The following is a 22,360-nucleotide window of genomic DNA, read 5'->3' on the forward strand; positions in this document are numbered from 1 at the left end:
TTTTTATTTTGTAGGATGACTCAAACAGTTTGTGTATTTCATGCGTGGAAAACAAGAGATTTCAAAAAATCTCAAATTGTTAATAGTATTGAACTGCTCTTAATCGTTGAAAATGTATTAAATTTCTTTGTTTTCCCCACTTTCATGGTACCTAAACCAAACTATTTATTGTTACCATAATTAAGTGATTTTTTAAAATTGTAGTTTTTCAAATGCTACAGTTTAGTGACACACTTTATGTATGACAAGTTTATGGGATTTTACATTTTATGGTTCAAGCATCTGCTATAAAATATAGAGTCACAAAGCACAAATATAAGATTACTTGAATGAGCATCTCAAAAACTGAAGAGGTTACAAGTGGCACTACTCCTACTGTAAAATATGATTTTGTACAGTTTAATATAATTGACATCATTTTCATGTAATCGATCATCTCTGAAGAAATCAAGGTTTATAGTGATAATTGAACATGGACTTATATTGTTAACTTCAAATTATTTTAAATAAACTTATTATTATTTATTTCGTATGAGTTATGAACCTCAAAAAGACAAACTTAATATTAAATAAGATCTTACAAAAAAATACTACTTCTATCTGTAAAGTACAATAAAATTGTTATATCAAAATAATAAATCAAAAGTATCAATTAGATAAATAAGGACAAACAACACAAATTAAAAAATAAATACACTCATTAAAAAACCTACGATAAAAAAAATATAAATTAACACTTCGACAAAAAAACCTATTTATCAAAAAAATATTATTTTTTCACCTTTTCATACAAATAAATAATTTAAAAAAAAACCATAAAAAAAACAATACAAAATAAAATAGAAGGCCCCGTGCAACGCACGGGTAAAAAATACTAGTAGTTCATATCTAAAAAGAGCACTTAATCATGGAAGTACTTGGATAGAATATAAACTATTTATTTAAATAAAATATTCATTTTTCTTACTTCAAATTTAAGGTTGTGATGTGAATAATGAATTTGATAATGCATTCCACAGTTTATTTTACTAATTTGTAAGCTTCTTAAACCAAAATAGTGTTTTAGTAAATGAGTTTATCGTGATGTATTATCTCATGCCTTTTAATAAGAAATACTAAAAATGATATTGAAAACAATAGTTAATTATCATTCATTTAAGAATGGTTAAGAAATTGAAATATTTAAAGTTATAGTTATTTTAAAATAAAGGTTATAGTTTTTTGGTAACACAAATGTTACATAAATATAGATGACTAGATAAGGTAATGTTAAATATTGTTTTCCGATGCATACAAAAATAATGTTAAATAAAAAAAAAGGATTTTTATAATTTTCAGTTAAATCAACAACTAATTTCATGAAACATTTATATTTCAATCAACTTTTAACTATAGCTTAATATTTTAACTTTCAATTAATTTATCACCTGGTTTAGTCAAATATAACCTTAGTGTGAGGATGAAATTGAGGTTGAGGGCAAAGTAGCTTTCTAGCTTATTGTTTAAAAATGATTATAAATATAAAAAGAGAATTTATGAACTCCACAAATGATAAGTACATATCCCAATTTGTTCGGTCCGTCTTCTGCTCTTGTCCCAAGGCCCAAGCCATTAAAAATTAGAGCCCGCACATTTTTAAGACATTAAAAAAATGTAATTATCTGTTTTAAGGGAATAAAAACTGTAACAAACTAAACCTGTTAGAATAAATATAAAGCATATTTAAGTCCGTTTAAAATAGAGGTTATTTAATTTTGGTTGCTATAAAGCTTTTGTTTTAATCTTCAAAGTAAAATAACAGTGTGGTTTCAGTCTATAGGCTGAGTCACTTAACAGACGTTTATATGACACTTTTACATGTGATATCATAGACGGAAATTTCAAAACTCTTCATCTTCTTCTCCAAAATCCCTTTCTCTTAAGCACAACAACTTCCAACCTCTCATATCTTAAGCACCGTTGAAAGAGAGACGGTGCAAGTGGGAGAGAGGGGAGGGAGAGAGAGAAGAAACGAGATCTTTGTAGTGATTCTCCTCGACGACTCAATATTGCGTCGTAGTGGAGGGATCAACAGGCTTCATGCGCTTGCCTACGTGAATTAGAAACACATGCGAATATTAAATTTTAATTAAAAATTATATTTAAAATGCACAGACGAAATGATCTCTTCTATTATTTTATAAGGACCTATAATAAAAAATTAGAAGATGATAGAAAGTGCATGCCATTATGCCATGCTTAATACTCAATAGTCACTAGCGTTTGGCGAACTCTGTACTAGTGTACAATCAATTTTCCGGCGAAGGAGCGGAGAGAAAGCGGTTGGAGCAACCACCATTTGGGGAACTTGTGACGGAGATTCCTCAATCTTCCGCCGTGTACGATTCACCACCACCTGCTACATCGCGCATCGTCGACGTCAAAATGGTACACCTCACTCACTTCATTTCGTTATCACATTACACTGTTCTTCCTATTGTTTACTTCTCTTTGCTTCCAATCGTTTTCACTGTGCGTTGTGAGCTCCTTTCTCTTCAATTTTGACTTGTAAACAGTTTTGGAATCTGGGGTTACTGTGATTTTGTTTACGGGATTGTCGTAGTCAGAGTTCAAAATGCTTGATTAGGTTCTTCTTTTGTAAGACAAGAAGCACTGTTCATGCATAAGGAAACCAAGGCATGTTTGGAAAAAGAGGGACCAAATTGTCGATAATGCAATATTAAATTACAGAAATCCTAAAACAGATTATTACAACTTTTTCGCCCTTTGAAACCAAGTCATTTGGGTGTGTTTGGGTAAACAGTTTAATGAAGTGCTTATTGTTGTCATAAGTGCTTTTCCTATAAGCTAATTTGATGAAATAAGCTCAAAATAGGGTATATGTAGTTATAAGCGGCTATTCATAAGCTGATTTGAGTAACTTACTTACAAAATTAAGCTCAAAACTGCTAATTAGTAGGTCATAAGCAATTTACATAAGTTGTCTCGAGCACTTGTATAGATGCCTGTGATAGGATAAGTTCAAATGAACTCTTCCAAACGGGGCCGTAAACTATTAAAAACCGCTCAGTCGCCCAAATGTATCTCTTGTCTTACCCTACTCAGTACTCATTAGTTGCCTTTTTTGTTTTTAATCTTTTACAATACCAATTATTTTCGACCCTCAAAGTGTTCCCCTTTTGTTTCCATTTGTATTCTGTTATATTAATTTGCAGGTAACCTGTAGTTTCGTCAACTAAGTTCCTAAAGTTTAAAAACTTAAAATCATGCCTTTCTAGTTTAATTTTTGAGTAAATGTTTAACTTCTGTTAAGTGTTGCTGGTGTAGTATTTCTAATGTGGCAGTCTCTGCCTGATAGAGGAAAATCCAAGTGAAAGTTGAGAATTCTTATTGCCCAATCGATCAACTCCTTTACCATTTTCTAGTAATTTTGGGTTGGTGATAGCAAGAGCCACAAAGCTATTATTAATGAGACATCTAACTGTCCTGTACAAATATCATAAAGCTTTCTATGCTTACAGTTAATGCTGAATGGAAATGAGTTATACAATTAGTGGAAAAGTATTTGTAGACACCCCTCATGGGGTTATAAACCCCAAATAGAGAGAAATGAAAGATGTGATAGGTGATGCGATTTGATACAGAGAGATAGATAGGAAAAATAAGGTGGAGGTAGTGTTCTACAAATAATGGTTGATTCATCTTAGGCATGACAATAAGCACTGGGCTGCTGTGTTTTGTGATGAGATGGATAACTTGTCATATAACTATTCCTTAGTTGTTTTACCTTCAATTGTAGTTACTATATCCTAAGATGACTTGCTATCTAACTCAGATTTAAGTTCAGAGAGAACAGAGAACTAAACCCTCTCACTAGTCACTGACTCACTCCTATTTTCTACGAAGGAAGGAAGTGACATTGATAGTTATTTGTTCACCAATGTATCAATCTGATGGGGTGCAAATTTTGGGTACTAAGAACCAGCTCATTGATACTTGTTCCGTCGATCTTCTTTGGCCTCGAAGTAGATAGTGGAAGTGTAAAACTATGTTTCCATTTATGCTCTCCAACAATTACAAGCGTTCCTCTCTTTGAGATATTTATGGTTGGCGTCAAAAATTAAAATTAAAATACTTTCTGAAGCTCTTGGGTTAGAGGAGTAAAATTAATGAAAAGAACTGCAAAAGCACTGCCCAAAATTGAAGCCAGAAAACTAAATTGTAGCCTATTTTCCCTGTTAATGTCTGAGAATGAACATGTAGAAATAATGCATATTGGGTTAGATATACTATACATAACATAATTTTGACATTGTTAGCACTCAAGGATTTAGCTTTAACATTTGAGAATTATAAGGATTTAATTAACAGCTTTAAACTTTTGGGAAGGATCTATACTAATTTAACCTTTGTATTCTGCTAATTACCTAAATGTCAATAGTTTCTTTGATACATCTTCAACAATAAAATGTATTTCCAAACTTTATTATTTAAAGCTTTAGTTATAATTATTAAAACTTTTGAAACACTGTTGAAATTTTCCATTTTATCTAACCCTCTAAGTTTATTTGTCAGCCAGACAAATCTGTTCAATCTTTACAAGCATTGTTTCAATGATCTTTACAGTCGAATATCTGTCTAATATGTGGTGATGAAGGAGATGTGAAGCGCCTCATGTTCTGTGTCATGTGTAAAGCTTGTGCAGTGCATAGGTATGTGTCTGCAATCTACATTGAGTTGTCATTCTGACTATTCAAATCATTGGCAATTGACAATATTTTAATTTTGGGTATGAATAATTGGCTAGAAATCTATTTTGCTGGCATTGGATTTTGAGACCTATATAATTTGCTCAGCCAAAGGTCTCTTGTCTATAATTTATCTAAAATGTAGATTGATAGTGGAATTTAAGTTTTGACGTCTTTCTAATTAGCTTAGACTATATGGTTTGTAGTTTATTGCATTAGCAAATATAATATGGAATAAAATTACTTTGATATATATCCGTCTCTTTAATATATAAATCATATATCCAAACAACTAGGATATGGTTAGTGTATAATTGTTAAGATTTATATTCCTTTACTCACTTTGTTGTCTTACTACAGATACAAGTGTGTGTAATTGGTCTCACATTCTAATATAAGGTACAATGTGTTCTTTGAAATTAAATAAGAGAATTTATATTCTTACAAAATAATTTGATGGAGAATACTATGTTTAGTGGAAAATAGAGATAAATAGGATTTATATGTTCAGTAGAAAATAGAGATAATAGGCTTGAATTGAATATTTGTGTATCTGTTCAGGCATCACAAGGATATAGCTATATTTCAAATATAGTTATATTATATTAAATTTAATTACAATGGTAATTATAAGGATTAAATTAACTCCTAAGAATGCCCCTTAATTAGATGACTAACGGATTAATTGAGTGGGTCATTGCTTTTGCCACCACAAAAATTCTTCTTGCACCATAAAATAGCCTCTAGAAATTAATTTCTTTGGCTTCCGTAAATTAATTTCCTGAAGCTATTGTGAGGTGTGGGGAGAAATTCTCACTGGCAAAAGCAACACCCATTGACTGTACACAAACACTACAGTTGGCTTAAGAACTTGGTAAAAGTATCTGTCAGATTATCATAACTGACAGCAAATTAGAAATTTCTCAAGAGTAATTTCCCCCTAATAAGTCAACCAGCATTACCAAATTTCTCTGCCCTTCATCTAATTACTAGATTGGAGGCCAATATGTATAGAATTATTGTAGATCCACAAATGAGCTTCATTGCTTATGATTCAGATTTCATTTTTTAAGTAACTAACTTAGCTGCATGAGTTCAAATGTCACAGTTCTCATTGAGTATCAGACGTTAGAAACTGCAATTTGTGAACTCTTATGGTCAAGGAATTTGTTGAAAGAGAGGTGAACATATATGTAACAAATTAGGCTACACAGTTAATATTTGAATATAGTTATGGTCAATTAGTACCCTGATTAAGGAGCATCCTACTCTTGTAATTTGAAATTAATTTATGCAGCACCTGTTTTTAAAATTCATTTTGTGGTCTGATTTTACCCATATTTCTCACCTACTTCAAGTAGAGAAATGAAGTTGCCTCCATATTATCCATTGTCATTACAAAAATAGGGCTAAGATGTTGAATACGTTGTTTTTTCTTGATATTTGTAAAATATGCTTAGTAAGTAGTATATGTATTTGCAGCTATTGCCCGGACAAGTTTCACACAGAAGATGATGGAACAGTTAGTTGGAAATGTGAGGACTGTGCTCCAGATAACCCCAAATGTCTATCTGAGCAATTGAGAAAAAGCGAACGCATAAGTGATGCAACTGAAGCTAAATATAACAGGATGAAAATGCAAAAGGAAAGTTGTGCGCCTAGAAAACTAAAGTCTGTCAGGTTTGCTGAAGACAATGAGAATAGACAGCCAATTCTAGAAGATGAAATTGTTCCCTATGAGGAGCCTGAATCACATAAAGTTCCTTTGAGTACTTCACCTAACGAGCAAGTACTGGAGTCTGAGAAATATGGTGACTCTGAGTCCATAATATCTAAGTGCATGTGTTGCCCGGAGATTGACAAATATAGCCATGCTCGGCCACTATGTGATCCAGTTTGGAAGTGAGTTTTTACTGTGTTCTTGTTGATGTTACTTTTTGACTTCTAGCATCTCTCCGGCCCCCTAATTGTTGGTGTAATTTTGAATAACACTGTTGAATTGGCTTTAGAGTTTAGAGGGTTATTTATGCACCTCATTTTGCTTTATAACCTCTTCTTTTTTCCTTCATAGGGGTCAATTAAGATTGAACAATGGAACACGTTTTCTACTTGCTGCTTATATGTCAAGCAAAGCTTGCTCAAAAGTGCATTCGGCGGTAACAGGCGTCCCCAAACGACTTGATGCTGAGATGTTGTTGAGATGTGTAATTTGGCCCAAGAGTTTTGCCATGTTTCCATCAAATGCTGATAGTATTGCGCTCTATCTTTTTCCCCGGTATGAAAGGTATGGTTCTTCATAGATTATATTCTACATACTAACTAACTGGTAATGTATTGTTGTAGATTTCCCATGATTACTGGTATTCTCTTCAATCAGGGATGAGAAGATCTTTGACGGTGTGCTGCACAACGTAATTGAACAAGATCTTGCTCTCAGAGCAGTTGTTAACAACGTGGAGCTCCTAATTTTTTCATCACATTTATTACCTCCAGATGATAGGCGTAAGTTAAGAAACTTATGGTTTTGCTGTAAATTTTGAAAAAATATTCTATTACCTCCAGTTCAATGACTTGTCTAATTTTCCAGGAATCTGTAAGAAGTATTATTTCTGGGGTGTTTTCAAACCAAAGCATAGGGAACCGTGAATCTCATATCTCATTAGCTAAGAGTAAATATCTTCTCATTTTGGGAACAAAGCAGAGGATTATTGTATTACCACTTACTAGATACATTTTCAGTTTCTGTTACATAATTGTAATGCTAATTGTTAGCAGTTAGTAATGTTAGTTAGTGTCTAAATGAACAGTTGCCTGTTAACAGTTCAGTATGTAATTCTGTTACCAACAACAGTGTGTATGTAAGCATTCTGAATCTCTGATCAATGAGAAATTGAGAATCAACAAGCTTTTTGATTCTGCGTTCGTTTTTTATGTTGAGAACTTGTTTGCGAGTTATCAAAATATTGAAGTTCACATTGGTGGTTTATGATTCGTGGTCCGCTATGTTGCTGTGGACCTGTGGTATGGTACCCAGTATCATATGCTTGCTGTTACCAAATTCAATATTTTCTGTTTTATGATATAAAACTACAATATCTTGTACATGATAAAGGTTTTAAAAGAATTGAAGCATACTTCTGCAAAACTCTGGAACTACACTAATAGATAATGTAGCCTGAAAGATAGATATTCTAAATATGAAATAATTTAATTAATCAAGATCAATTAAAATCAGAACTCCTAAGTTTGATAACTACTACTACTATTTAGTACCACAGTGTTGTTTTTCTTCCTTTTTTTTTGTTCTTAGGTAGTCCATTATGCCTCACAAAACTTTACATTGTGGCCCATTAGCATTCTACAGAGGAGCAAAGACTTGAGGCATTCATTAATTCACTCAACTACTAATCAACCATAGATTACTTCATTTTGAGTTCATGTTATCAATATTAGTATTTACAAAATCAAGATAATTTTAAGGTAAGTTTTGCAATAGTTCACATAAATATACACATAATATAAATTTTAAATTCTCCATTGATAATGTGACATGAGAGAGACATACTCAAACATTAAAATAAAATTGTGGCAGTACCTTTATCTTTGAGCAAGTATACAGTGAATAAAATTGAACAACATGCACCTAAAATTGTTAAAGATATAAAATTAAAATATTTAACATAAGAAGTATTAAGTGGTATGGTGCCCTGTATGATATGCTTACAGTTCATAAATTCAATATTTTAAAAATGTTTTAGGAGTAACATCTTGTACTGATTAATTAAGATCAATTGAAGTTAAAATTGCTAAATACACAGTTAATGGCTCCTCAAAGTCTTGGGTTGCTTTTACCACACAGTGTTTTTTCCCTTTATTGGGTAGTCCATTATGCCTCTCAAAACTTCATTCTGCCCCATTAGCATTGTACTGAGGAGTCATTCATTCCACTTCTAATAAAATTTAGTTTACAAAATTTCAAACACTTTTCATCTTGTAACAAAAAAAAACTCTTCTTATACCAATTTTACTTTAACATAACCAAGATAACTTAAACTAAGTTTGCAAACAGACACATCATATGATATTTCCAATTCTCCATTGACAATCAAACATGAGAGAGATATGCTGAAACTTTACAGAAAATTGTTGTAGAAGTTTCATCTTTGAGCAAGTATACAACACTATACAATGAATGAAAATGAACAACATAGTAATTGAATTGGCCTAAATGTGAAAATGTACACCAAAAACTTGCTAAGTTCGAAGTCTGTGAATTCTTTTACTTACAAAATCTGTGACACAAAAGAGCCATTGAATTGAATCATGACCAAATTAGAGACGAGAAAAATGAATATGTCAAGAGAACAACTTAGGCGGAGGGGTCCGGTGGCGGTGGCGGCAACGGCGGTGGCGTAGAATCTACAGTGAGCGGCGAACAGCTACCTTCGGGAGAAGATTCCGGCGGCAAGCTCGCTACAGAGGAATATTCCGACGACGCACACGGTGCAGAGGTAGAACAGCCCGCCGGACTCGGACAGATGCTCCTCGCTGCCGCGGCGCCAGAAATGTCCTGCGGCAAGAAACTCGTCCCTGCAGCGGGAGGAATGATCGGCCGCCTCGGCAAGAAGCTGCCCGATTTGTCAGGGAAATAACCCGGAGGAGCCGGCAAGATAGGGATGCTGCGCCATACTACAGGGAGAGGATCGACCGGCGCGGCGCTGTAATTTTCCGGTGGACTCGGTGAGGAGCGACTTGCTGAAGTGGTGGGATGATAACCTCTCAAGCCGGTGCTACTCCTCGAAGGGCCCGGTATGGAGCCTCTCGCGGCGGTGGGAAAAGATTCCGATGGACCCGGTGAGGAGCGACTTGCTGTGACGGGAAACATTCTCGGAGGAGGAGGAGGAGGATTCGGCAAGAAGCTACTCGCGGCGGCAGCGGGTAAACTGGCGGAGGAGGAGGATTCGGCTGCTGCTGCATTTTCTCTTCTTCTTTCAACATCTCTTCCCAGAAAGCCTCTATCTGCAACTCTTCCTCGTCGGTTCCTGCTCTCAGAAATTCAAGCAGTCGATCCGTGTCTGACATCGCGGAATCTAGCTCTAGCCCCGGCGGTGGCGTTAACAAGTTATCGGGAAGTGGAGGCAATTCCTCCGACATCAGTTCCAAGAAAGGATCTATCCAGGCATCTGGCTGCTGCATTTGCTCTTGTTCTTTACTCCTCCTCCTCCGAGTCCGACGCTGTTCCAGGAAAGTAACCAAAGATGTTTCCCGCCTCTGCAACTCTACCAGCGACATGTTGCCGACTCTGGCTCTCGGAAATTCATTCATAGGCGCCGCCGACTGAGTGTTTGCCACCGGCGGTATCAATTCATTCATCAGTTGCTGTTCCAACGAAGCCAGATAATCTTCCAACGGCGGAGGAGCAGGGGGGTGGTGGGATTGGGAGGCGACGGCGGAAGGGCGCGGCGGCTGCTGCTTCTTGACCTTGTGGGATTGTTGGCTGACATTGAGAGGCGGTGGCTCTTGAGGTGGCAGCGACATGTGGAAAGTGAGTGATTGCAGTCAAGACTCAAGATTGAAGGAGTTGGAGTTAACAGAATAACTAACTCATAACTGATTTATTTGGCTCCAATGGAATCTATTTAAATACTTGTTTCTTTGTTGACTTTTTTCCAACATTTTGACTTAACCGCATTTTGGTGCTTGTGGAGATAGAATTAGAACTCTACCAATCCAAGTTGGCTGGTTAGAACAGGATGACTTGTGGTTCAACATGAAGAAACTGGGCTAGCTGCTCAAGGTTGTATATATGTTACCACAAACAGGCCCATGAACCTCACCAATACATATAGAAAAATGTATATATGATAGGGTCTTGATCCTAAGAACTAAGAGATAGAGAAAAAAAAATTTGAAGGCGGATGTCTAGGGTGGTGATGTAGTTGTAGACGTACATGAAGTGACCCAACTCAGTGAGCAAGTCACGTATGTGGTCATTTGGTCCAGGAACTTCAATGCAAACTCATTCCCCTCCACCCCCTTTTTTTTTCAGTTCGAAGCACTCCCTCAAGGTCATTGGATCTCTACCAACGTAATCGCTACTGATCGCCAGACCTTCTAGCTTCACCCATGAAGAAGCAGGATGGGGACCATGAAGTGGTCGTGAATTGCTGAAAGGATTTGAGAAGATGCCGCCAAGGAAAGTTTGGGACCCAGTAGGGAGTGGTACATAAATTTGGTAAAACGACAAGCAAACTTGTCAAAGATAGAGAATCTTTAGAGGACTACTCCCAAAGCCCAAAAGACTCCAAACACTATAGATAATAAGGGTGACGACTTTGCGAAATGATCACCACGACTTCGCTCAATGATTGAATGTCTGTATCAACCTAGACCATACCCGACGATGGAAGAAAGGAGACACAATTTCCTGCCATTGTGCAACGGTGAAGCAGCCCAAGAGGTACAGTGTAAAGTTCCTAGCTTTTGCAAGATCCTAACATGCAACTACGCGTCGGAAAAGAAAAACAATGAGAAAACACAAAAACCTTACCAAAATTATGGGAGAGTTGAAGGTTCAAGATATCATAAAGTAGTGACGACGGAGGACCAGAACTGCAACAGGCAAAATATTACTTAATTAAAAAGAAAATTTTCAAATAAAATATAAATAAATATGCCACCTCAACAAGAATGTTAATTTTTAGATATAAAGCATATAAAAAAATCAAAATTACTAACCAGGGTGAATGTGGGATGGAAAACACAATTTTTAAACTTTAGAGACCAAACTACACAAAAGATATAAGTGAGGGATAAAAAATGTAACTATGCCTTGTTATAATTTAAGGGGGGCGGGGGTGCTATATGGCACGAGCCATCACAACACGATTATGGTACGACCCTTGTTTTATTTCTTAAAAAAATCATATTGGCATGCAATAAAATATACGAGATCATGTAAATCATTTAATCCAACGATATCCAGGCATTTGTCCACTTTCTGTCGTGCCATTTATAATTATATAAAAGGGAGGTGTTATATGACACGAGACATCACAACCCAAGTATTGCGAATTTTTTTTTTTTCTGAATAATGTAAAAAAAAATATTTATTTAGCAAAAAGGGGTGGGAAAAAAATTATTTAGCAAAGTGGGGTAGTTTTTGGAGAAAAGGCCACGGGCGTAGGGCCCCGTCAATAAACCGTGGCCAAAAGTCGGAAAAGGCCATGGGCGCGGGGCCCTCGTCAATAAACCTTTTTGCTAAAATATTTTTTTTACATTATTTAGAACCACTTTTTTTTTTTAAATCACCTTCGAAATTTTCCGAAGTATAAAAAAAAAAATCATCTTCGCATGAGATCATGTAAATTATTTATTCCAACGATATCTAGAAGCTAGTGTTCTCATCCATAAGGGAGTATAATTTGTTTAGCACTAAACCAACACATCATTAGTCTAACACGTACAATTAAAATGTAAAATATTTAAATTAGTTAAATATTAATATCTTATACTATATATTATTTTCAAAACCAAAAATAGCAACTCTGACAAGTGTCACTCCCCTCATTATATGTCTTTCTACATAAGTTTTCTCTCTCATACTAGATTAGTAGGTAGATGATGTCATATTTATATTTTCTGATTTTTCAGTAATTTAAATATTAAATAATTCTACATTTTAGAAAATAATTAATGTATTAATATTGGATTTAATAGTTATTAATGACATTAGAATAATTAACAAAAGTCAATTGTAATTTCTTTCGAAAATAAATACCGTATTAATTTAACATTTAATGGTTTTTAATAACATTATAATAATTAATAAAAGTCAATTGTGACTTTCCTACAATTAATACGTACGCTGACAAAGTCTTTTTTAATAATTATGGTTATTTTTTACATTACAAACTAAAAAAATTAAATATAATTTCTTACGTTCAAAATAATATCAACTATGCCATACGAAAATTGATATCAAATATTTTTAAAGAATTGATTTGAAAATTAACTCAAAATTTTTGTATTTTAAGTTTTCGTGTATACATGCGGAAGATTAAAATGGTTTTTCTATATTGATTCAAAACATAACAAATTAGGAAGAAAAAAAAAGAATTATAATGTATTTAGGATTAGAAAAAAAAAAGTAAATAGGTGATATACGTATTTAAAAAAGAAAAATGAGAGAGGAAATATCAAAAAATATAATATATGCCGACAAAAGTACTCTTATTTCATTCGTGTATGACACATGATCAATACTAGTAATTATTAATTAAGAAGAATTGATTGTAATAGTGAAAATAATAATTAATTGGCAGAGCTTTAGTCAAACCATAATTGAACTAATAAACTCCAATTAATGAATATTAATTAAAATATTTAATAAGGATATTCAAAAATAAATTTTAGAAATTTGAATAAAGTACAATAAATGATGAATTTAGTTTCAACAATAATGATAAATTTTTCGAAAATAAAAAAATTGAAAATAAAAGTGAGTGCGGGTGCTAGTGTACTGTAACCCACCAATCACATCCATCCACCAGTTAGTGCCTCACCCTCCCGCGGGTGAGACTAACAACAACAAAACCGAAAAACAAAATAAAATAATTCCCATTTCCCATTTATTTATTCTTTTATTTTTCTCTTATTTATTTTCTCCTTCTTCATCCTTCTTCTCCTCATTCTCTCTGCAAATTGCAAAACGTTCATTTCTGCAATTCACCTCTCGAACCTTCTTCTCCGATTCCTCAATTGACCCATGGCTCCTGACACCTCACCCTCCCCATCACTCAGACCGCTCAGCTTCTGCCGCCGCACGCATGCGCCGGAGTCGCCGGTGCTGAAGTGGAAGTCATTGGAGGAGGTAATGGCGAAGGCGCGCTACACGGTGGTGGAGCGCGAGGATTACGACGACCTCATCTGTGATCAATGCGGCTCCGGCGACCGGCCGGACGAGCTGCTCCTCTGCGACAAATGTGACAAAGGCTTTCACATGAAATGTGTGAGGCCGATCGTCGTCAGGGTTCCGATTGGATCATGGATTTGCCCTGATTGCTCCGGGATGACGAGTGTTAGGAGTAAGGGATTTGGGAATGTGGTTTTTTGTTTTTGTTTTTTTTTTGTTTGAGCTGATTTTATCACCTGTGATGATGAATGTGGGATCGTGTCTATGATTGTTTTTGTGTTTCAGGATTGACGCAGAAGAGAATATTGGATTTCTTCAGGATTCGGAGGCGTGATTTTGCTAGAAAATGCACAGCTCCTTCTAGGGGTAATGTGCTCAAATTCAACCAACCATATTCGTTAATGTCAATTTTTATTCTTGTTCAATGTTTGTTTTTTTTTAGTACAGATGCTGAGTCTGGATATTTGTTGAGTTTCAATCAAATGTTTAGCTTTTTGGGTGTAATGTGAGTTGAATTTGGTTTCTGGGCTTTGCATACCTTGCTGCACTGAATTATATATGAGATAAATAGTTGTGTATTAGAGCATGACTTGTTCTTTTTGGATTATAATAGATGTGGAGTGAATTCATGTAATGATGTTTCACAGTTGTGGTTTAATCTTGTAGACAAATGCAGATTGATGTGGCCACATTTGGGGCTGCGATGCGATTGTGGGGATTCAAAAACCCTTTTAAGTTGTGGTCGCAATTGCGGTTGCGGTCCGCAATTTATAACTCTGTTCTTTTGTGAGTGCGGCATGCATGTTTGGCTGATGGCTTAACATTGTTGAGACTTATGGAATGCTCCATGGTTGCAAAGGGTTTCTTCCCTGAATTATGCAGCAGATAGATTGCAAATGTTTCCATCAAAGTTACATGAATTTTGATCTTATTTTGTTATAGATTGATTATCTTGATTGTTGGTATTACAAGATGGGCAATTAAGTTAGATTTCCAATGCTATGATAATTAGTCTAATCAAAGCTGCAATTACTGGGGGTTGTGAGTTGAGTGAACAGATTGTTAAACTTGTATGTTTTATTCTCTAAATCCTTTTTTCATGATAGTGACATTAAGGATAAATTATAGTACATACATTGTATTAGATGAAGAGATTCATCATTTAATTTTGTTTGCATGACTAATTAAAATTACATGTGAGCGTCTACAAGATCACATTTTATTAGATAGCAGATTTTAATGCATTTGATATCTCATGCTCTTTCATTATGAAACCTGCTCTGTTGTTTCAGGTAAAGGAGGCCAATCAAATGCCTAATGGTTTAGTAGCTGTGCTATAGATCTCTTTTTATAGAGACATGAAAAGGAAAATAAGTCTTAATGTTAGAAAGACCTAGTGGTTAAGTTGGTGTTTGACATTAAGATACATAGACGGATTCAAAAGTGGTCTATGATTTGGTAGCAAATAGAGTTAACATGGCAACTTAACCATTCAAACTGTATTTACTTAATGTATTTTCATAGAAACTAGAAAGATTTTGGATTATTTTTAAAAAATGTTTCATACACCCTGCATTCATATCAGCACTTCATGCACATCTATGAGTACAACACAATAAATGTGGCATGCTAATATATCTGTGGAGTGTGGATATTTGTTGCATCATGTTTTTGTTGAAATTAATGCTTCGTATACTTTTCCTAGACTGTTTACTTTGCTGTTTGTTTCTAGGGCACAAAGAATGTACCATGAATCTCTTGATAATCTTTTATTGGTAAATATGAGGCAAACAGAGTTATCGTTGGGTTAATTTTTTTGTACTCTTTTTTTCATGTTTTGACATCATGTTCTTAGTATCCTGATAACTTGTAAAGGGAACTGGTTGAGTTAGGCCTCCCTAATTCTAATATGGTATCAGAGCTAAATCATTATTGATCATGTTATTCATCAATCCTCTATAGTATCTATCATAGCTATCAAAATCTTTTGCGCAACAGTGAGGGCATTGCAAGGAATTGTGATGGGATTCTAGCTCATTTATCAAATTGTGCATCAGTTGAAGTTCTTGAAGTTGTTGACAGGCTTCCTGGGATTATTATATTGGAGGAACTACCTCGCTAAAGGATTTGGCCACCTCAATTTATGGGAAGTCAAGCCACTGGAGAAAATATTGCCCTCTACTTTTTTGCAAAAGATGTTGATAGCTATGACTATGATACATACTACAGAGGTTGATGAATAACATGATCAATAATGATTTAGCTCTGATACCATATTAGAATTAGGGAGGCCTAACTCAACCCAAAATCTAACTCAAGAGTTGAGGGTTGCTCGACCCTTTATAAGCACTTGTTTGGTCATATCTCTAGCCAATGTAGAACTTCTAACAAACTCTTAAGTATAGTTTTGCCTCAATTATGTTCCATGTCTATAGAATTGTAAATATATATTACCTGATTGGCTGGTTATTTTTTCTTCATATATGTTCTGAACTTCTAGATGCTAGGAGGCGTCGGAGAACTCGACCTCTGGTAGTCCAGAAGAAAAAGAGGAGACTGTTACCATTTATTCCTTCAGAAGATCCTGTCCAGAGACTGAAACAAATGGGTTCCCTTGCTTCTGCTTTAACAGCATTGCATATGGAATACAGTGATCACCTCACATACATGCCTGGAATGGCTCCTGGATCTGCTAATGACACCGATTTTGAACGTGGTGGCATGCAGGTCTCTACTAACTAATTTTCTTGGCAGATTTTTTACTGCTAGAAGTGTACCGTAACAAACATGCTAATTACCATGGACATCTCCATCATTTTGTAATATTTTTATTTTTTTCCTCTTAGACCCTCTCCATGGAAGACACAGAGACCTTAGAAAACTGCAAAGCTATGTCTACAAGAGGCGAATGCCCTCCCTTTATGGTTGTTTTTGATTCACGTGAAGGGTACATCTTGAACTCATCACCATGAAGTAGAAAATCAATTTATGTTGCCTTAATATTTAGCAGACTTTCCTTGATATTATGGTGTAGCTATACCGTGGAGGCTGATAGCCCAATCAAGGATATGACATTTATTGCTGAGTACACTGGTGATGTGGATTACATGAAGAATCGAGAATCGGATGATGGTGACAGTATGATGACACTTCTTCTTTCAAAAGAAGAGTCTCAAAGTCTTGTTATATGTGCTGATAAACGCGGAAACCTCGCTCGCTTTATCAGTGGCATCAACAATCATACCCTGTAAGCCTGTCTCACTTATCTCTTGTTATTCTTGAATAGAAAGATAGAACAGGAGGAACACGGGGGGTTTTAGGGGGTTGTTGGGGGGAATTCTTCTATTTTTTTGTGATACAGCATTCCTTATTTCTATACTTCTACAGTCAATTTTATAAGTTGTTTGGCTCTGGCATGCTCTCTAACGAACTCAAGTTTGTAGGATCCTTATATCATAAAATGCTAATATTTTTTTTTTGTATTACTACTTCCTAAGTTTCTTGTTTTAAAACATATTCAATTTTATTGCAGGGAAGGAAGGAAGAAGCAGAACTGTAAATGTGTAAGATACAATGTAAATGGTCAATCCCGAGTCTTTTTGGTTGCTATTCGTGATATTGCCGAGGGGGAGAGGCTTTATTATGATTATAATGGTTATGAGCATGAATATCCGACTGAGAATTTTGTCTAGTGAAGGCATGCATAGGTCCCAATAATCTAATTGGGACGCATTCTAGATCCTCCTGAAAAGATTTTAATTATATTCTTGAAAAAAATTAACTTATAGTTCTTGTGGATTCAACAAAAAATTTCTTAAATTGTTGCCATGGGAAATTTATGGCAATTTATGTTGTAGAGCGAGCCCAATTATGCGGCTTAGAGATGAATAGAGTAGTAGCCTAGGAAAACTTTCTTCATTTAGGTGATATCTCAAAATTTGAAGTGAGATATTAACAAGAGTTTCAAGGAATCGAAAAGATTCTGAGATTTTACCTTAATTTATTACATTTGATATTTATCTTCTTTTACTCAATGCTTATCATTTACTATTATGTTGGTCAATCCTGTTTTGTATGCCAACTAAATCCTTGAGGGATATGAATTTACTTGAAAGTGCTCTTTTAGATGTATTTCTCCCTCTTCTTTAAATGTAATTTACTTACATTCAAAAGAAGATCTTGTCATGCGTTTGGTGAAATCATATATGCTATAGATTTTCAATGAAGTTCACGCTGAGAGTAAATTCTGCATTGTTCTGTTACTTTATATGCGTGCAGATACATTTACTAAATCATAATCTTGTGATTGGTATGATCTCTATTCTACGTCCTTTAATCAATTGAGGATACTACATTGACTTCGTAGTTTAGTTGTACTTTTCTGTTTTTGGTCGAATAGTTTAATTGTACTTGAAATCCCGTTTACACGTGAGTTCCCGAGAATGAGTGCTTTTCTTTCTTGTTTATGATGATCTCTCTTCATATTTTTCTTTATTTTGTAAGGATTTCGAATAAGTAATGCTTGAGGAGCCAAAGTCTTGAGTGAAGTCTATGAAACAGCTGCCTCTGGAGTTTAGTTATCAGAGATTGAGTTCAAAAAAGTCGGCAGCTATGAATGTAAGACTCTGGTACTCAGTCTCTACATTGGATTTAGCTACCAAATTTTACTTGTTGGACCACCATGAAGTGAGTTTGGGTCTGAAAAAGATGTATGAACCAAAATGTTGATATCATATTATTTGGATCCAAAGCTCAATCTGCATTACACAAAATGCATGAAGAGGCAGTGGAAGGCCAAGATAATCTGGCCACAATGCCAAACCATAGTCTAAAGTACCCTTAAGATACCGCCAAAATCCTCTTGACTAGTTCTTCAAGAGGTTGTGACATGAATTGGCACACCTTACTAACACAAACCATTTTTTGCATATTGATAGTTGCATATTTAAGGCACCCACAATTAACCTGTAGAGAGAATGACCACTTATATAATCAGAAATCAGTACCATCTCTTGTTAGTTTATAGCCTCATGGAAGTAGAGTATAAATCCCTTTAGACCGATTAAGAGAAGTGAGCCAACAGTAGCTGAATTCCAAGAAAACAGTCAAGCTCTCATGCTTGTTTAAGGGTAGAATTATTATTGAGTTTAGCTATCCGATTCTGAATTAGAGATCGAGATGAAATTTCCCGTGATCATCAATGTAGACTAGAACATGGAGATAACAAGTAGCTCTTTTGAAGATCAGCAGTGGGGCACATCTACTGAAATTAGACTCAGTCTAGTTTGAGTGTTTTTAGCCTCTCATATCAAAGCTCAAAGGGCCTGTTTCAACCTTTAGATTGCCTTATTAAGTTTGCAAACCAACTATTTGTCACGAGGTTGTTGACTCATGTAAACCTCTTCTTCTAAGAAGTCATTCAAGAAAGTTACATCAACTTGCTGTAAAGTCCAGTCATTTGTAAGTGCAATTGTAGGGATAATTGTCAGTGTCACATATGTAACAACTAGAGAAAGAGTCTCAAAACACAACCTACTCTTTGATGAAATCTATAGGAGACTAACCTAGCCTTGAACCTATTCAAAATGCCAGTAGGGTAACACCCACTTCCATCCAGTGTGGAACCTGTCTGCTGCAAAGAAACTAAAGACCAATTGTGATTAGTAAGTAATCATCAAATTTAGCTTGCACATTTTCCTATCCTTATGGTAATGTCAAAGCTTGCTTTACTGAGGTTGGTTTTAAGGTAAAGAGTAAGAGAATATTCTGAAGATGAGGTTTGACAATTCTAGACTTTGACATGAAAGGAGTTGGTGTTGTTGGTGAAGAGGACAAACACTAGCCTACTTAGGATGAGGAAAAGGGAGATGGAGACGATTATGCTATTGTATTACTAGACATAGGACTTGTCGCAGATTGTGGTGACATTTAGGGCTCGTGGCATCTGCAGGCCATAATGGAGAATAATGACAAAGGGGGGTGAAATTAAATTATGCTGACCTTTAGATTGTGATGAAGGGGTAATCTGAGGCTTGGAGAAATAATGACTTTAGCATCTAAGTTCCTGAGGTATTTACAACCCTTACATGATAGAGGATACCCAAGGAATATGAACTCCGATGATATGAAGTCAGTCAAGTTTATGATGATTATGAGGGCGCATGAAATGGTTAACGTGCACAAAGACTAGAATATTACATGTCCCCGCAATCCCATGGGTCATCTTTTAGACCTAACAACTTAAATTTTTGAGATAATTAGTTCTTAACATGATATTAAAGTCTTTATAACCAAGTGACTTGGGGTTCGATCTTTACCACTCTCAGTTCTTCTAATAAAAAAAAAGTTGAATCCCAGCGCGTGGTAGATGAGTTTGTGCACTTTCACACTTTAAGTCTAAATGAGCTCTTTGTTAGAAATATAATCATTCATGTATCTTTTACGCAATGATTAAATTTTTTTGAATAATTAGTTGGTTCTTAAGACTCTTTCCATAATGTTACTTTTAAAAAAAGTTAAAATGGTTGTTTTTGGTAATGGTAGCTTTAAGTCACCAATACCGGCAGTGGCGGAACTTGGAGAAAAAGTTTTGGGGAGCTCAAATAAGATTTCAATACATAAATTAAATATTTTATTTTTAAATTGATTTTTTTCTTTAATGATTTGTTTCATGAGAAAAATTTGACGTTTGTATATTATTTTTATTGATACATACATATAATATATAGATTCTAAATTTTTACACTTCAAATTCTCAATTGTTTATGAAAAGAAAAAAAATATTATCGAAATTTATTTTGTGATTGTTTCATAGATGTACTAGTAATTAATAATATAAAATTTACTATTAAATTTAATGATAAGGAAAGAAATGCGACCCTCAAAAAAAGGAAAGAAATGCAGGAAGGGGAAAATGTGAAAAAATTACAAAACTGACAAAAGGTAGGAATTGAACCTTCCACAAGGTAGTTATAGGTAAAGTTCACAAGTCACAACCACTAGACCATCGTAGAACTTGTGTTTAGGAACGCTCCTTTTATCTATATATAGGATATATTGAATAATTTTTTAACCAGTATACATTTTTAAAAAAAATTCTAGAATTTTCTATAGCTCCCCCTGTCACTTAAAAGGTCCGCCACTGAATACCGGATGGAATCTATACTTTCTTTTAAAAGTTTGTTTAGGGAAGGAACTCAACAAGAAATTGAAGATTTACCCTTTAATTCAATTGAAACACTTTACGCTTGAAGGCGGTCCCCAAAGCCATACAACGCCAAGAATCCAAAGCCAACCAAAAATAAAGGAACCCCCACAAAACAAAAACCCAACCTAACAAAGATTCTGAGGGAGTCCTTAAGAATTTATCCAAAAGACCATGCTCCACGATATCAAATTTAGAACTAGAGGCCAAAAGTTCAAGGAAGAGCACACGTTGGTTGGAGCCTTCCAACTTGAGAAACTTTCCTAACAAAATAGTTTTATTAAGGAAGTTTATCAAACAAATAATGAATAAAATACAAAATTTCATAATGTGAATTTATGAAAAACTAAAATTTTAAACCAATCTCCATATCAAGAGGAAAACTTGATATATATAATAAATAAATAAATAAATATTGCATGCTTGGAGATCATAAATAGGTTTAAAATAACTTTTTTGAGGGATAATTAATATATATAGCTACAATGAATTTTGGGTTAATCCTCTACTTGGTCCATGTGGTTGTGTCGCCGTCTGAAATTAGTCCCTCCCCGGAAAATTTGAAAATCTAAGTCCTCGCGTTTGGAAAGTGTGTGGGGTAGGTCCTCGCCGGAGTTGGGAGCTCCGGAGAGTGATGATTAGGCTTGCTGATTAGATAAATTTTTCTGAGTGGCATTAAAAAAAATTTAAACAAAAAAAATAAAATAAAAAATAAAAAATAAATAAAATTAATAAAAATCCCTTAATTATTTAACTTACCCTAATTAATTCTAAACACAAACTTAATCCTAATTAACTTACTAACACATATCCAATTACTCCCCCTTCTCATCCAGAATCATCAGACTTAAGTACTGTTAATTTAACAAAGAAAAAAAATGGTATGAAGAAACCCAGAATCTTCAGACTAACAAACCCATAACCTTCTCATCTAGAAACTAAAACAAAGCAAAGCCAAAGAAAGAAGATCCACAACCTTGCAGCACCCTCTCTTCTTCTTCCCTAAACCCCAACCAGAAAATCAACAGAGTAAGGAGCAGCGATGATTTCCTTTCTAAGACAGAAGAGGAGAAAACATAGAGCGTGAGGGATCTGCGTAGCCATGGAAATCAGCCGCCGCCGCCGCCACCATCTTCTCCTTCCAATCTATACGCCGCCGCCGACACCACCCACTCCATCTCCTCTTTCCCGATCACCCGTTATCATCAGCGTCTTCCCTAGATCTGTGCGCCGCTACCACCTCCTCCTTCTCCAGGTTCGCATCGCCGCCACCTCCTCCTCTTCCCTTCGCAATGGCGAGCTTTTACAGAGCGGCGACGACGAGCTTTTCCGGTCACGAACACCATCCCCTGGTGTTCTGCTTTCGGGGTTGCTATTTCCTTGTCTCTTCACTACGTTTTGTCTGGTTTCTGGCTCTTGTGCTTGCTTCCCTTTTTCGGTTCTGTTATGGAGAAGGTTGTCGGTGATGTGATGTGGATGAAGATGGGAACGACG

The 22,360-nt window shown here is 35.2% G+C and overlaps 2 protein-coding genes across 5 annotated transcripts; both read left to right on the top strand.

Annotated features, from left to right (window-relative positions):
• The first annotated feature begins 2,195 nt into the window (after positions 1 to 2,195).
• Positions 2,196 to 7,647, top strand: LOC130712298 (uncharacterized). 3 transcript variants are annotated; one of them, XR_009010871.1, is made up of 6 exons: positions 2,196 to 2,427; positions 4,627 to 4,712; positions 6,231 to 6,650; positions 6,820 to 7,023; positions 7,092 to 7,250; positions 7,336 to 7,355. XR_009010871.1 is itself a non-coding variant. In XM_057562144.1 (6 exons), exons 2-6 carry the CDS (start codon positions 4,675 to 4,677, stop codon positions 7,392 to 7,394), a joined length of 855 nt encoding a protein of 284 aa, XP_057418127.1. In that variant the 5' UTR covers positions 2,202 to 2,427; positions 4,576 to 4,674; the 3' UTR covers positions 7,395 to 7,647. The 3 variants fall into 3 exon arrangements, 2 of the variants coding, with proteins under 2 accessions (XP_057418127.1, XP_057418121.1); XM_057562144.1 differs by having other exon boundaries at positions 2,202 to 2,427; positions 4,576 to 4,712; positions 6,820 to 7,032; positions 7,126 to 7,250; positions 7,336 to 7,647; XM_057562138.1 differs by having other exon boundaries at positions 2,202 to 2,427; positions 6,820 to 7,032; positions 7,126 to 7,250; positions 7,336 to 7,647.
• Positions 7,648 to 13,390: 5,743 nt separating this feature from the next.
• LOC130712319 (probable Histone-lysine N-methyltransferase ATXR5) lies at positions 13,391 to 18,577 on the top strand. 2 transcript variants are annotated; one of them, XM_057562164.1, is made up of 7 exons: positions 13,391 to 13,834; positions 13,948 to 14,028; positions 16,163 to 16,389; positions 16,509 to 16,609; positions 16,697 to 16,909; positions 17,195 to 17,237; positions 18,166 to 18,577. In XM_057562164.1, exons 1-7 carry the CDS (start codon positions 13,516 to 13,518, stop codon positions 18,175 to 18,177), a joined length of 996 nt encoding a protein of 331 aa, XP_057418147.1. In that variant the 5' UTR covers positions 13,391 to 13,515; the 3' UTR covers positions 18,178 to 18,577. The 2 variants fall into 2 exon arrangements, with proteins under 2 accessions (XP_057418147.1, XP_057418142.1); XM_057562159.1 differs by lacking the exon at positions 18,166 to 18,577 and having other exon boundaries at positions 13,394 to 13,834; positions 17,195 to 17,852.
• Positions 18,578 to 22,360: the final 3,783 nt, after the last annotated feature.

Source organism: Lotus japonicus, chromosome 1 (assembly GCF_012489685.1).
Source record: "Lotus japonicus ecotype B-129 chromosome 1, LjGifu_v1.2".
Classification (NCBI taxonomy): domain Eukaryota; kingdom Viridiplantae; phylum Streptophyta; class Magnoliopsida; order Fabales; family Fabaceae; genus Lotus; species Lotus japonicus.

Coding starts and splice junctions, on each gene's coding strand:
- LOC130712298 (XM_057562138.1), top strand. Junction 6,651..6,819: donor CTATGTGATCCAGTTTGGAA/GTGAGTTTTTAC, acceptor TTTCCTTCATAG/GGGTCAATTAAGATTGAACA. Junction 7,251..7,335: donor ATTACCTCCAGATGATAGGC/GTAAGTTAAGAA, acceptor CTAATTTTCCAG/GAATCTGTAAGAAGTATTAT.
- LOC130712319 (XM_057562159.1), top strand. CDS start 13,516: ATGGCTCCTGACACCTCACCCTCCCCATCACTCAGACCGCTCAGCTTC. Junction 13,835..13,947: donor CGGGATGACGAGTGTTAGGA/GTAAGGGATTTG, acceptor TTTGTGTTTCAG/GATTGACGCAGAAGAGAATA. Junction 16,910..17,194: donor GGCATCAACAATCATACCCT/GTAAGCCTGTCT, acceptor ATTTTATTGCAG/GGAAGGAAGGAAGAAGCAGA.